Source organism: Diadema setosum, chromosome 4, assembly GCF_964275005.1.
Source record: "Diadema setosum chromosome 4, eeDiaSeto1, whole genome shotgun sequence".
Lineage (NCBI taxonomy): Eukaryota > Metazoa > Echinodermata > Echinoidea > Diadematoida > Diadematidae > Diadema > Diadema setosum.
In genome coordinates, this window is record NC_092688.1 from 31,207,522 (window position 1) to 31,221,762 (window position 14,241).

General features: G+C 38.0%; 2 protein-coding genes across 2 annotated transcripts in view; one reads left to right on the top strand and one right to left on the bottom strand.

Moving 5' to 3' along the window:
* Nucleotides 1-8,297, bottom strand: part of LOC140227129 (phospholipid phosphatase 1-like) — a 72,494-nt gene extending 64,197 nt beyond the window's left edge. Inside the window, exon 1 of the mRNA XM_072307560.1 lies at nucleotides 8,076-8,297. Within this exon, the coding sequence (XP_072163661.1) occupies nucleotides 8,076-8,127 (52 nt within the window). The 5' untranslated portion in view covers nucleotides 8,128-8,297. The remainder of the gene's footprint in view (nucleotides 1-8,075) is intronic.
* An 803-nt stretch (nucleotides 8,298-9,100) lies between these two features.
* LOC140227067 (uncharacterized) lies at nucleotides 9,101-12,902 on the top strand. The gene is made up of 4 exons (XM_072307498.1): nucleotides 9,101-9,358; nucleotides 11,290-11,585; nucleotides 12,086-12,256; nucleotides 12,704-12,902. The coding sequence occupies exons 1-4, from the start codon at nucleotides 9,101-9,103 to the stop codon at nucleotides 12,900-12,902; spliced, it is 924 nt and encodes a 307-aa protein (XP_072163599.1).
* The last annotated feature ends 1,339 nt before the right edge of the window (nucleotides 12,903-14,241 follow it).

Genomic DNA, 14,241 nt, shown 5'->3' on the forward strand with positions numbered 1-14,241 from the left:
TAAATGAAATCATCTGTAAGCAGTATGAACCTACAAAACTTGTAATTAAAGTTGAACTTGACGTTGGTATGATACCACCCGTAGCATAGTTTCCTGTATAAAGATTGTATCATACAGAAGAACAAACATCAACAAAGACCTTCTCACACATACATCATAAATGAAGAACAGATTCAGACTATAAAAAAAAGGGGGTGTACAGTGACACAGCATTTGCACCGTCACGTTCACAATAGTATAACTCTCTAAAGTTCTTAATTGAAATCCCTGAATGAACCAATTTTGCTACTCTCACACAGGAAACCAGGCTTGTGTTTTACATCACAATTTCAGGACATTTAAAGCAACAGGTCCTCTTTGTAAACTTGTAATTTCTATAAAATGTTTATTGTCCAATTAACATGCTACTATGTCAATATTTGGCTCAAGCTCCCAAAATATCCTGCAATAACAACATAGAATACTGTCTTTCAAGTCTAAAGGAACATCAAGTCACACAAAAAAAGAAGGATCAAGACAAAATCACTCTAAAGATCCATTGTTTGACAGCTGATTAGGAACTGAATGGTTTGATACATTTTCTCCATAAAAAGCCCCCAAGATACTATAGATTTCTCCTATAAATCTCTGAAAAAGGTTTTGAACATTATTTTAAATACGAGATTTCATAATTTCCATTTCAGTTTCCATAATTTAGCACTCACACAGCCATATCTAAGGGTGCAAGAGTGGATATCTGTGAGGCCTACAGCACTCTACATCTACATTGCAGAGAATATCCAGGCACTATTATGACCTTTGATATGGGGATTGATTTGTCAATGACTTTGTAAAATGTGCTATCTATCACTTTGCCAGATAAACAATGTAGCTTGCTACATAATTTTGGTAAACAGGGGCAAGATATTATTGTTTGACAAGATAGATTCATAAATGCTTCTCTGCTCTAGTGTACGATCTATACATCTTGACATATTGCAGGATATAAAACATATGCAAAATATTTACAATATCTTGAGCAGACATTTAGTATGCTTTTGTAATATTTCCATCCTGGTAAGATATTAAATATGACAGAATACTTGTCTTCATCAGCAGATGAACTTCAGCCTTTAAGTTTGCTTACAGGTTTGAATGAGCCTCTTTGTGCCCCTTCCACCTTTTGCCATCCATTATATTCTAGTCAAGACCCAAATGCATAGTTGTAGGAATATCATTTACTAAAGTCAACAACATTTTACATGAAAGTTCAATTTGGAAAACAAGAGTGAAATCAAACAATTGGAATGCTAGTGCACCAGGTTAATTTCACTTGCAACCTAAAATTAAAACAGCAGTGGAATCCAGAAGTACAGTGCTAGCAGTCACAATTGTGGGGATTTTTTTGTGCAAATTAATGGGGAAGTTGTGAGCCATATCATCATTAAAACATCATGACCTTGCACATTGATTCTGGCCAACGTCAATTTTCTGGAAAACTTGTGAAAACTTCACAGACAGTGCACGAATTTTATCTTTTTTATCTCTACATTATACAATATCAATGATAACGAACTGTTTTCTTATTTCATTCTACCTGAGTCAACTTTGACAAAGAGCTGAATTTTACTTCATCACTCATTGGACGAATCATACAAGCACCAATTCAAGATCTTCTGAGACTCATCCAACCATAGGAATAGGTCAATCTGAACAGAAATAATGAACACACATTTTTAACTCAAAGTGATATTGTGTGTGTGATGTCTATACATTTTGCAAGCATTTCAAGAAGAAATTATGCAAATTTATACAACCTCTGGAGTAATAGTGATACAGAAAAAAAAAAGAATAGAAATACCGGAACACATACGGTAGATGTCATGTTTGATTTCTATCAGCTCTGGTTGTTAGGTCCATGCCTTCTGACCTGTTGACTGGCATTCCATGGCCACTAAGGCTAGATGGAGACAAACTGAATTTTGCCCGAATATCGCTTCCTGGCTAAACCGTTCACTTCCTGCTTGTTGCCAAACAAAAAACACACACAAGGTGAAAGTAGCAGGCAGGTTGGGGTGGGAGGGTGGGGTGGGGTGAGGGTGGGGTGGGGGAGGGTGGGGTAGGGGGATGGGAGAGACTTGTCTATCTGTGACTGACACACTACTCTCTTTAACAAGGTATATCCACAGCACAGCGAAAAACACAGGTAATCGACAGAGTAGCAAAGGGAAGTATTGATTTGTTATTGTTCTAGCATACCCTTTCTTCCTATTTTGTTTGCTTGATTGCTTGTTTGTTTTATCGTATGTATAATAGAACAGGTACACTATAGACAAAGAATTCCAAGACATCATACCTAAGACTTTTCAAGCTATCATACCAATTCAATGCTTCATTGTAGATTTGTACATGGTCATCACAGGACAGCCACCTCATTTCTTAACAAAGGAAATTCTTAAACACTAAACAGGTCTATTCAAATGTAGGTCCAACATTATCAATTCTGAAGTGCCTTTAATACATAAATGCCCTATCTCCTACCATTCCACCATAAAAACGAGTCAATATTATCATTTACATTATCGAGAACAACATCCTCTTTCCATGATTGAATTTTCATTTATCCGAATCAACCTTTCTTATTCATTTCCCTTTTTGACCGTCTACATGTAGTATTCAAACACGCCCTGATAACAAATCTCTGTGGATAAACACATTTCAGAAAAGATTACCGGTACATTTGTATAAAAGAACTCAGTAATGTTCAGGGAGAACCGATACAAACCCTCTCCTAACTAGACAGCACACAGCTGACTTAAGTTTTATTTTTCATATTGCCTTAAATATTTGCACACCATAAATTGGCACAGCATTGATGGTTCAGGAACAATTTTCAAATGCACAAGAATTTAAGATTCTCTAATCTAACATGAGAAGAAAGAGACAAATAAAAAAAAAAAAAAAAAAAACTACTACAGCTGCCAGAAATCAATCTTCTAAAGGGAGTCAATGAACGAAAAAATATTCACCACCAGGGGGCCCCCCACAATCCAGATGGACCACACTTCCACGAAAGTGAGAGTGAGAAATGGGATATCAGGAGAAAGTTGGAGCCTAGGGAAAAGCTATGACTAGACCCTCTCTTTTCATATGTAATATTATCCATATTATTTTGCTTTTGTTTGTGTGTTTGTTCGTTTGTTTTTTCCTTCCTGAATATCACCACCTGTGATAAAGTCACTACAGAACTGGTTCCACTTGAGCCAAGTTTGATGCTGGATTCCACAGGGGGGAAAACAGGTCATTTCTTGAGAAAGAGAGAGCTCTACAGCCAGTCACCAGACAGCAATGAGTGTCGGTTGTCACGGGAACAGACATCTCATCACATTGTAACCTCTGCATCCAGCCTTCCAAAATCACCCAAGACAATCTCGCCCCCCCCCCCCATGATTTCGCAGAGCAAACAATGAACTTTGTTACCAATTTGTTGGAGCCAACTTTCACAATTCCCATTTCCATGTCAAAGGTTAAGCAGCAAGACTTCAAGTACGAAAGGGTCATTCAACTGCATCACCAACACAACTTAGTATGCTACATGTAGCAAAAAACTTGCAACGTGGTATGCAATTTTTCTGTGTCAAGAAACATCAATCCATACATTGCTTCTTAAATACTTAACTCACATCATTACACACAACTACATTAATCTGCTTTATCAAGTAATATAGAGAAATTTTCCCCAGATGAAACATGATCTAAGTTGCAATAATATAGTTATTTTTGTAAGACACCATGCTCAACTGAATGTGGACATTTTTTGGAAACTTCCTTGATTTCATCAATCACCATGCAGTATTGAATGGGATGATACACATAGCACTAATGTACAATGTACATTTGTACATTAAAAATCTTATGCATACTTTCAATTTCTATGCCACTACCGTATTTGCTCATTAAATTTGGAAAGCAATATTATTGCCAGGGTAATATATCAGGGCTGGCAACACTGGAAACTAGGTGAGAGTGAGACTCCCATAGGCCAATGCTATAATCTAGGAGTCAAAATGAGTGAGATCAATAGAAATGCATGCAAATGAAATAAAGTTTTAGAGTGAGAAAGGACCAAAATGCATGAGTCTCACGCTCAATATGTGAGAGTTGGCAGCCCTGATATATTCTGCCCTTGGATCATTCTGACTAGCATTACAGATGAAAGCATTGATACTCCAGCCTCTCGTCAGTATACAAATGATGCACAGGACAGAGTGGATCAGTCAGAATTGGATGCGCGAGTTTAACTTTAAAACTGTTTTAACTTTAAACCATGAGCACAGCGACTGGGTTATAGACTGTTTCCATTTAAGCTAAACAAGAGCATCCAATTCTCACTGATCCATGAAATAAGCCTGTGCATCATTCATTTTTATAAAGTGGGCCTGTAAATCCTTGAAAATTGAAATTCAACCCTTCCCCTATCATGCTTCCAGTACACCTACAGTACAATACTTTACAAGGCTTGAGCCACATTCGTTTATTACCTAAAGCATGGCTCTGTGCAGGGAGGTTACACCTCCCTGCTCTGTGCAGATCAGTACAAATCAATGCATGATAATCGGCCAATCAGACTGCAGAGATTCTAAAGCCCATTTTACTTTCTCTGTTATTCTACAATGTGATCAAAGTAAAGGACCAATGAGCACACCTAGTATACTGTACAGTTAATACCCTGTAGTCAAACTATAAATATCTGACCTTTACACTCAATGCTTTACATTGGCAATGGAGGGATTTGAAATCGTAGCCATGAGGATGTTTACTTTGATCAAGAGAGTGATGCCTTTTTGGAAGAGTCTTTTAACGAGAGTCTGGAAGCTAAACAAAATAAGATGGAGGAAGCCCAAAACCCAGGTTAAGTGCTCTGGGCATTCACCTCTCTACTCAATGAGTTGGCAGGCATAAAACATTTAATAACATATTCCAGGTCAGCAAAATAAGCAAGGGCTAATGGAGCGTTACGAGCATGCAAGCTTCAGTGCACTCTCTTGATCTAGGCCTATATAATGTGAGGAAGTTTCTGCAATGTATGTACAGTGTACAACCATGTTTGTTCATGTATGTGGAGATTCAGAGAATACACAAAGATCATTGAAACACTCAAGAGAAAGTTTTAGGAAAAATCTGAGAATCCCTTCTATTCATGGCAAGTTATGCACTAGTTTATCATCTTTGCTTGATTCAGTATACCACCCTCTCTTGAAATAAGCCCATCAACAATCTGCACAAGTTCTCAAAAAAATAGAACTATATTTCAAAAGTATGTTTTCCTAATGAAAAGTACACATTCCATTGATTTGTCGTAGCTGAAATATGTCTCTGTGCCTTCTGGAAAAGCTAAGTAAAGAGCTCAGTGGATGTCCAGGCAAAATCCATTCTTTCGGAATTCTTCTACTTTTTTTTTTTTTTCATAATGCTGTAATATTGTGACATCACAGAGTGTTGCACAACTCCCACTTTGTGAGGGCCCCCCACATGAAATTTGGCACTGCAAATTTGAAAAGTTCAAAACTTTTGAATGGGTTGTCAGATTTCTCAGGTTGTGGCATGTTACAATTTGCATTCGCTGAATCCAACATGTTCAGAGAAACTTCTCTATTAAAGTAGAAAATGGTTATGCCCTGTTTACATTGGTCTCACAAAGTTTAAAAGAAGCAGACCAGCAGCAGTGCACAGTCTATAGTGGTACGCTAATATATCGGTCATTGGCTTTTGAGCATTACAAAGCACAACTCTTTCCCTTCATCTAATATCTTAATCAGTACTTCAAAGAAATGAGTGAACCTTGAAAATTGTTCAGAACGACTGTAAATCTGAACAAAGATAAAATTCTCCCTTTTATGCCAAATGAGGGACTGATCAGAATATAAAGCAACCCACCCTAGACGGAGTGGGCTGTTATGACTGCCGGGCTCCTCGTCACACAAAGCGAGAAGAATGACCCAGAAGTAAGGACCATTGTGTGAGAGAACCAACGGTCTCCATCTAGCTTCTGGGATCCATACCACCCTGAATGCCATCTAATGAAGCGTCCCATCTTCTAATCATCTGATTACCGTTTGTTTACCCTGCTTATCCAATAGCTGTTGATTCCTGTCAATACTGATGAACATATATTCATCAAGGGCTCCATACATGGATGAGGAACAGTTATGACACAGTTACTGTCTTGCAAGTATACCACATTATCTAACTCTCTTTATCTTTCTCTCTCCTCTCTCTTCTTTCCTCTTCATTCCTCTCCTTCTGTGTTCCTTTATGCTCTCTGTTTCTCTCTCTATGCCAGTTTTACACTTGAACTGACTTTCGAGTTCAAAAGCCGCAGTAAGAAATTAGAAGAGTGATTAGTGAGCACTACGTATTCAGACCTAATAAAGAGACTTTATACTGTCAAATGAAAGTTGTATGAGTACTAACTTAAGAGCAGAATACACCCGAAACAGAAAGTGAAAAAAAGGGGGAAAAAAAGAAAAAAACGGAATAGAAAAATACAAAGTAACAAAGAAGGCTGGGGCTCATTATCAAGTTGGACCAAGCCACACAACTTTGTGGTCAGCATGCATATTTGGTACATCCCACAAATGATGCATACGAAGTCAAGCAAAGGAGGCAGGAACTGATGCAAGAGCAGTACTTGTAACAGTCAGATGATCAATGAATTCCTTCTCTACGAATAATGCTGCATCAAATGACATCAATACAATGCATTCTATACAATTCATCATAAGTTTGTGAATTCTTTTTTGAAGTCACAATTTGCCATATAATATATTTTGTTAAGATTTTTCTGATCTGCTGCTACTCTAAAAACAAATTATTTTAGTTCTTAGAAAAGTCTCTTCACATTAACCTGATCAGGCACAAAAGCAAACAATCTCAGCACAGAAAAACAATTAGCACTTCTTATGGTGGACGAGTACTAAACAAAGTAACTCCGTGCAGACTCTTTGTATACCAGTACCAATTACAATTCAGAGGCAAAAATCACTGTAGCTTTAAATTCTAAATGACCCTCTCAGCATTATCATAATGTTAAGGTTAACAAAATCAATAGAGAATTATTTGTTCATCCATAAATTAGATTCATTATGGGGTTTGATTTCAATAGTTATTCTACCAAACACATACATCAGCCTGAATCTGAATTAAATACAGAGGTTGTACACTATTCAAATAAGTTTTGACAGAAATATATGAGCTACAAATGCTAAGTTTCAAGACTGGCCTTTTGGTCTCTTTCCCATCATAATGAGAGATCTAAAATAAGAAAAATCAACATTATGAGCCCAAACCATCTGTATCATGGTAATTGCAACTCAATTGGCTCATGATATACATTATTTTGTCCTCATTACAAAACAGATATGATAATATGACATTTTTTCACATATTGGGCCAACCAAATGATCTGATAATAAAATGCCTGATAGTGATGTCACAATACAAGGATTGACAAGATAATTCTTTTTTTTTAATCTTTTAAGGACGTTGGACTTTAGAATCAATCATAGTCTAGATCAATACAATAGACGTTCTACTTCAAACTTAAGGGGGAACACTGAGTGAGTCAGATGCTAGATGGATGCTACACTATGAAAACCCTAAGCAAATATGTTGCAATAATTTTCTGAATAGAAGTCATGTAGCTACTGACAGTGGATTGCTCAGTCACAATTATGTATAATGCTACAATCACTGACAATGGAGATTATGATAAGAACATTTGCTTTTTAAAAGTGAATTTAGGTGTAGAGTTTTATACATGTATATGAAACAAAAAAACAAAAGATGCTGATCATGACATGGAATCATGTTTGAAAAGTAAAGTTCACAAAATCAAGAACTGAGTTGTTGAATAAATGTTGATTATATAGATATTAAATCATTATCATGTTACGATGTAAACAATATTTTGACTAGCTAGAAACAGCAACATATCTCAAACAATGTCAATTAAGTAGTAGAGTGAGTCTACAGAGTGGTGGTTCGCAACAAAACTATCACAACATAAATTTTAACACAGAACAGAGGCTGCTCACCTGCTACAAAAAAGAAGAAGTCTATGATAATCTTGGATGTTTTATTTTCCATTTTAGCGCTCCGACCTGGAAACAGATCCTTGCTCTGATGAAATTTGTTGTCGAATCAGTCAAAATTCTCAGAAGTCCCGAACTTTGACAAAACGTGAGCAGTCTTTCCAGTACCAACACCGACTCGAGCAAGTTGACGTACTCTCTACGGGCGTAGAGTCAGTTCTGACGGGGAAACTCCCGGGGACACAAGTTGGCGATGATCAGATCAGAGGAGGCATGCATCAGGCAGTGGGACAGGTCATGTTACTCACTGGTTAGCGTAACAACTGTGAGGGTACTTCGTAAATGAACGAGTCGCAAATGGCGATTGTGCAATACATGTACTTGTACACTATACTGCAAGCCATACACAAACACACACATACAACCCGTACTGTATGTACTGGCACGCTTCGCTGAACTTCAAAAGTGGCCGTGTCCGTGTGGAGGTTACCGGTAAAAGTGTGGTCCGTCGTCGATACACACGTACACGAAACACACGTACACATGCACTACCAAAGTCTTCGGTGCGTCCTCCGTACCGTTTCATGATAGGATCAAACACTAGCCAACCGTGTTTGGCCATGCCGATTCTACCCACCTGTACCTGTGATTACTAGTACTGTAGTGTGGGCCTAATCTATTATAAAAAAAGAAGGGTGTATAAAGTATGTATCCAAGGTATATAATATTTTTCAAGAGTATATAAACATTTTCCAGCCAATTAATGAAATTATACTTTTAACATCAATAAAAAAATCAAATATTCATTCAAATTATTCATTTGGAGTATTGTGAAATAATTCATAAATATAATGAATGTCCCTCCCGAACTTGACAGTACACTAAAATTGAATGGACCATTCCGGCGGGGATTTCAAAAAGGGTGTGGAAGATTATCAAGCACGATCTCAATAGTGATCAACACCGTGAGAAAACGGGCAACTTCCGCGTTTTAAATTTCCGTTTTTGACGTGGGAAACCGTAACAAAATGACAACTGAACGCAGTAATCTACTTTCCCCTTCTTCGCATGCAATGAACCTAAGAAAAAGAGGAGAACAGCGGGAAGAATCAGCAGAAAACGGATGTGATACAGATCATTTACTACTACCCAAAACGGGAAGAGACGTTTTCATAACAGAGCCACGAGAAGTTGTCAACATGGGCCTACAACAGCTGAGAGTTGCAAGAGGTACTGCAACAAGAAAACTGAGGACGGTCAAGAGAGCCTGGGGTACATTCAAAGCGGTAGGTCCCTCAAGAAATGTTCGAAATTTTCTATAATCAGGTTTCTGAGCAAGCTTACAAACTACGGGTAGTAGGCTAGGTACAGCAATGCCAATGCCAATGGACTATGTCTTCACTGCAATGAATGCGATGAAGCTTGAAATTTCCAACAGCTCCCGCATTCAGCAAGTTGTTCAGCGCACAACTTGCTGAATGCGGGAGCTGTTGGAAATTTCAAGCTTCATCGGCGAAACTTGCAAGTTTCAACTTAAAATTTTTGTTTAGGGACGACTTCAACTGGACAACCCTATGGGAACGTATCCTTTTGTATATATGCCTACCAATTGCAAAGGTAGGTGGTTGACTATTTCGTTACTTTTGTTATTTTTCCTTCATTTAAAGCCACCTGAATGAACGAAAGTCTCCGTACTCAGACGCCACGTCTGCACTCAAGCATTGCCGCGCCGCCGCGCCTGGCGACACTCATGCCAGTAATCGCTCGCATTTCAGCTTTCGCATGGGTCGTTTGACCAGGGAGGTGTGAGAGAGACCTCCCTGGTTTGACATCGCATTTAAATCCATGATTTTAGATATGATGCCTCAAACCGATTTTGCTCAAATTTCGTGAGTAACTAGGAAACTTGTGAAGCTTTATGGACATAATCAAGTGAATTGCCGCAGTCCTTTCATTTTCGCGTTGCATTGCAAAAAAGCGTGGAGACTCCTTATAAGGGGTGCCCCGGGGGTTACTTATAAGGAGGGGCCCCCCTTGTGAGTGGGTTTCCCGAACTGATGTAAGAAGTTTTATCGAGGATAAATTTATGTTCGTCAGAGACTTCTGTATTAACATGATTAAATTATGGTAAATGTTAGATCTACACATCTGGCTTCACGGAATCCCCCCAACCACACCAGCGACCCCGACCCGTACCGAGTCGGGGTCGCATTGCAGCCCTATGATTTGACCGACAAGTATGTCTAATTCCACGAAAAACTTCTCATTTATAGTAATGACATTTGCTGGTCAGTTTTTCGCTTCTTAGACAGACACGTCGATACCACTGATACATACGCTATTGCGACAGTTTCAATCGTTTTGGTTGAATGCAACTTCGACCCAGTTCCCCCCGCATGTGATAAAAATGATTATTATTATTTTTTCCAGCTTGGTTTTCAAACCAATCTGGAAAATACAGGATTAATCAGTAAACATTTTGACTCACCTCTTCCACTGTTTCCTCCTGTTTTCTGGTTGTTTCCTCCACTTCTTTGCAGCGCTCCCCAATTCATCGCCGCCTTCATTTGAAAAATGACCGCACGAACATCTATGGCAAGCCAAATGCTCCATACAATCACTATATCGGTACACTTACGTTTATTGACTAAAGTACTAGTAAGTTGTTCGAGCGCTAAATTTAACTACGTAATATTGTGAATGAGCATTTGGCTTGCCATAGACGTTCGTATCAATGGTGTCTGTCTAAGAAGCGAAAAAACTGACCCAGCAAATGTCATTACTATAAATTTAATGAGAAGTTTTTCGTAGAATTAGACAAACTTGTCGATCAACCCTATGAATTAGTATGATGTACTTGACCGAAAGATCGGTCACTGGTGGTTGTGTTCTAGAATCTGCATACTCTATTATGCATCTGTTCTACGTACAAGTATAGTACTCCTTAATGTAGCATATACATATATTTTTTTACTTTAGTTAAAAGCAAAGTTTTATACATTTTTAACCAATGGCTTTCCTGTACTGTACATTTATCTTATCATCAATGTTGTTGACAGTTAGTAATAAAAATCAAGAACAACTATTTGAGGTTCTAGCTTTCTAAGTTTGAATGTTTTGAAGGGGACTTTCACTCATCATAAGTGCAAGTTGCAAGTCAAATTTATGTGTGTCTGAAAACTGTTTTGAAAGTGCTTCTATCACTCCGTCTTCACAGAAAATGCGACCGGAAGTGCAGAAGAAAATCAGACCCCAGCAGCTCTGGAGTGTGACGGCATGCTTGTCAAGTCCCCAGAGTCCAAGCGCGAGGAACTTCCTGCTGAACTCTCCGCTTGACCCAAACCAGTTTGTCACACCGGGTGACCACCACCAGTACAGACCAACCCAAGTCGGCACACCACTCACCCCTCTCACACCCATGGAGAACCTAAGAAGGTCGGCCAGGATTGCTGGTAAAACACCGACACCACTCAGAGACAGCAAGAGACAAACACGGAGAGTCACCCCAAAGAGGTATCTGGACTTACCGGGTATTTAGTTTCATTTGTACTTGTTTAATTGAATCCAAGATCTTTGAAGAATAGAAAATAGAAGTTTGCAAATAAATGTATGTCAAGAAACTATGAATTCCTGATCAAATATTACATAGGAAAGCATATTGAAATACTGAAATACCTTTTCAATAGATACATGGAAAAGAATTATATTATGATGACAAATATGATGTTTATTGGTCACCATTTGCTTGTCAGTGGAAGTTTTTCTTCAGGTCGAAGTCTGTCCATTATTCATTTAAACACAAGAATCAAGCCAGAGTTAGTTTACATTGCAGCTAGAAATACATTTAAAAATTGACCAAATACAGAAACCAAAATCTGATATTCAGATTCAAACCTATACACATACTCATGAATACTATGTAAAAGAAACTCCACAAAATGTTATCTGTGCAAAAGACAAACCGGTAGTTGACATTTGAAGATGCGAGTCTCCATTGCAAATTTCTATTCTAGAATCAGACTCAGCGGTAGCCCGGGCAGGTTTTCTCGTGACCTCAACTCCCTGACCGTCCAGTTTGACCAGCAGATGAGTGGGGCAATAGTGCCAGCAGGAGTCAGTGCACTAGAGGCCCTGAGCACCAACCTCCAGCAGACCATCAGTAATCATGACAGGTATGGGGTATGGTGGTGGTGGTGGTGGTGGCAGTAGTAGTAGTAGTAATAGCAGTAATGATGATTACCATAGTTGGTTATTAAAATATTTGAGTTTCAGTTCATATTTTGAATGATCAGTGATGATGTCATTGAAGATGATCAGCTTAAAGTAATATTCATATTTGATAAGTCTGTATACATAAATGAACATTATACTCTTCAAAAATAAAAGCCTCTCTGTGAACATGATAACCATGTATTGGTTCTATAACAAGAAATGTCAATGTTTAGGGACCGCCCCCCCCCCCCCAAAAAAAAAAAGAAACACACACACACACACACACACACACTTGGTAACATGTCACTCTATTCATGTGCTCTCTTGATAATAATGATGTTATGCTCATAATGTCACTTAAAATGATAATCCGGTGCATATCATGACCATAAGGTTATCTCCTTCGCTGTTCCCTGCAGCTCTAAGGCGGCTGTGGCAATTCCCGCAAAGAAGCAGATGAAGCAAGTCACCAAGGAGCAGCAAAAAACGGCAGACAGGACAGCCTCCAAGGAGAATGAGTTAGAGCCCAAGCATCGCCTGAGGCTGAGGCGTGGTAGGGGAGTCGTGGTGTCCTGTGGCGCCGGTGATGGTCAGATGCTCACTGAAAACTGGGAGTGAAAAACAGGCTCTGGCTCCTAAGTTTGCCCTTTTTTCTTTTTGCAATTCCATCAGTTTGGCATTTTGTCAGTTTATCAAAGCTGTGGTGTGATGTGCCTCTCTCAGCAAAGATCTATGTTACTCCTAGGCTACTTTTGCTAAAATCTGGATCTTGTTGAAAAAAAAATGTGCACGAACACTAATACTTCACTGGTTCACAAATTCATAAAATGCAGCACCAACTGAAATCACAGGGATGTAAATTGTAATCATTCTGTAATATTTTGTCGCACTATTCCACAGAAATGCAGTTAAAAAGATTTTTTGTTATAAAGTTGGAAATTGTTACAATTAATGAGACTTGTATTGTGACATATATGATATGTCCACAGTCATTGCTGAATACCAGTTGTGTTTTATTCGGGGCTAGATAAGGTGCTTCTTTTGAACTGGCATCTGAATGTTAATCTCTTTAATAATCTTATAATTCACAAGTTGCAGCACTGTCCTTTTCACAGTTTTCACACAATATCAAGCATGACATGTATTGTAAACAGTAATCCATCTTACAATATATTATGATAGCATTAATTGCAGTTTTTAATCCCATGTATATATTGCCATTAATCATTTGTATCTTGTGTATTCTGCTTGGTGTAGAAGGGTATTTATTTGTATATTACTAGCTCCATCTACTAACATTTGTGTAGGGTGATATTTTACAAACAGTAAGGCTGAGAAATCAACCCTTCCAAGTTCAGGAGCGTTTAAGTCCAGATTTTTTTTAAAAGATTTAAACACCATAAACAACCAGCTTTATTCATGCAAACACAGCTTGAAAATGAATATGCATGAGCAAATTGTAGAATATCTCTCAGACCATACACATATTTTAGATATTTCCGGTATTTTTATGCATTTTTACTGCCTGGAAAATGCCATGGCATTGCCATCATTGTCAGCTGAGCCGTGCTATCAAAAATGTCTTTAAACAAAAAAATTCACTGAGAAAACAAAATGTTAGGAAGTTAAAAGAACAGTAATCATATAGTTATGACTTCAGACTAAAATGAAATAAGCATGTATATGTAAAATATGTTAAGCAAAGTTTGTTATGGTTAGGTGTAAACGCCAAATCGTTGTGTGGGTGAATTTCGGGAAAGTGTAATATGTTTTACCAGTGGCATTTATTCAATATTGCAATTTTTGTATTTATTAAGTCTTCTGCTGTCCAAACAAATATGGGAGTTTTGATATTGTGTTTGTATTAAATGTTTTTAGTCAAGATAAGAAAAAGACAAAAAATAATGTTTTACATCTAGATGATGTATTTCTGTAAGTTGCAGTGCAACATTACATT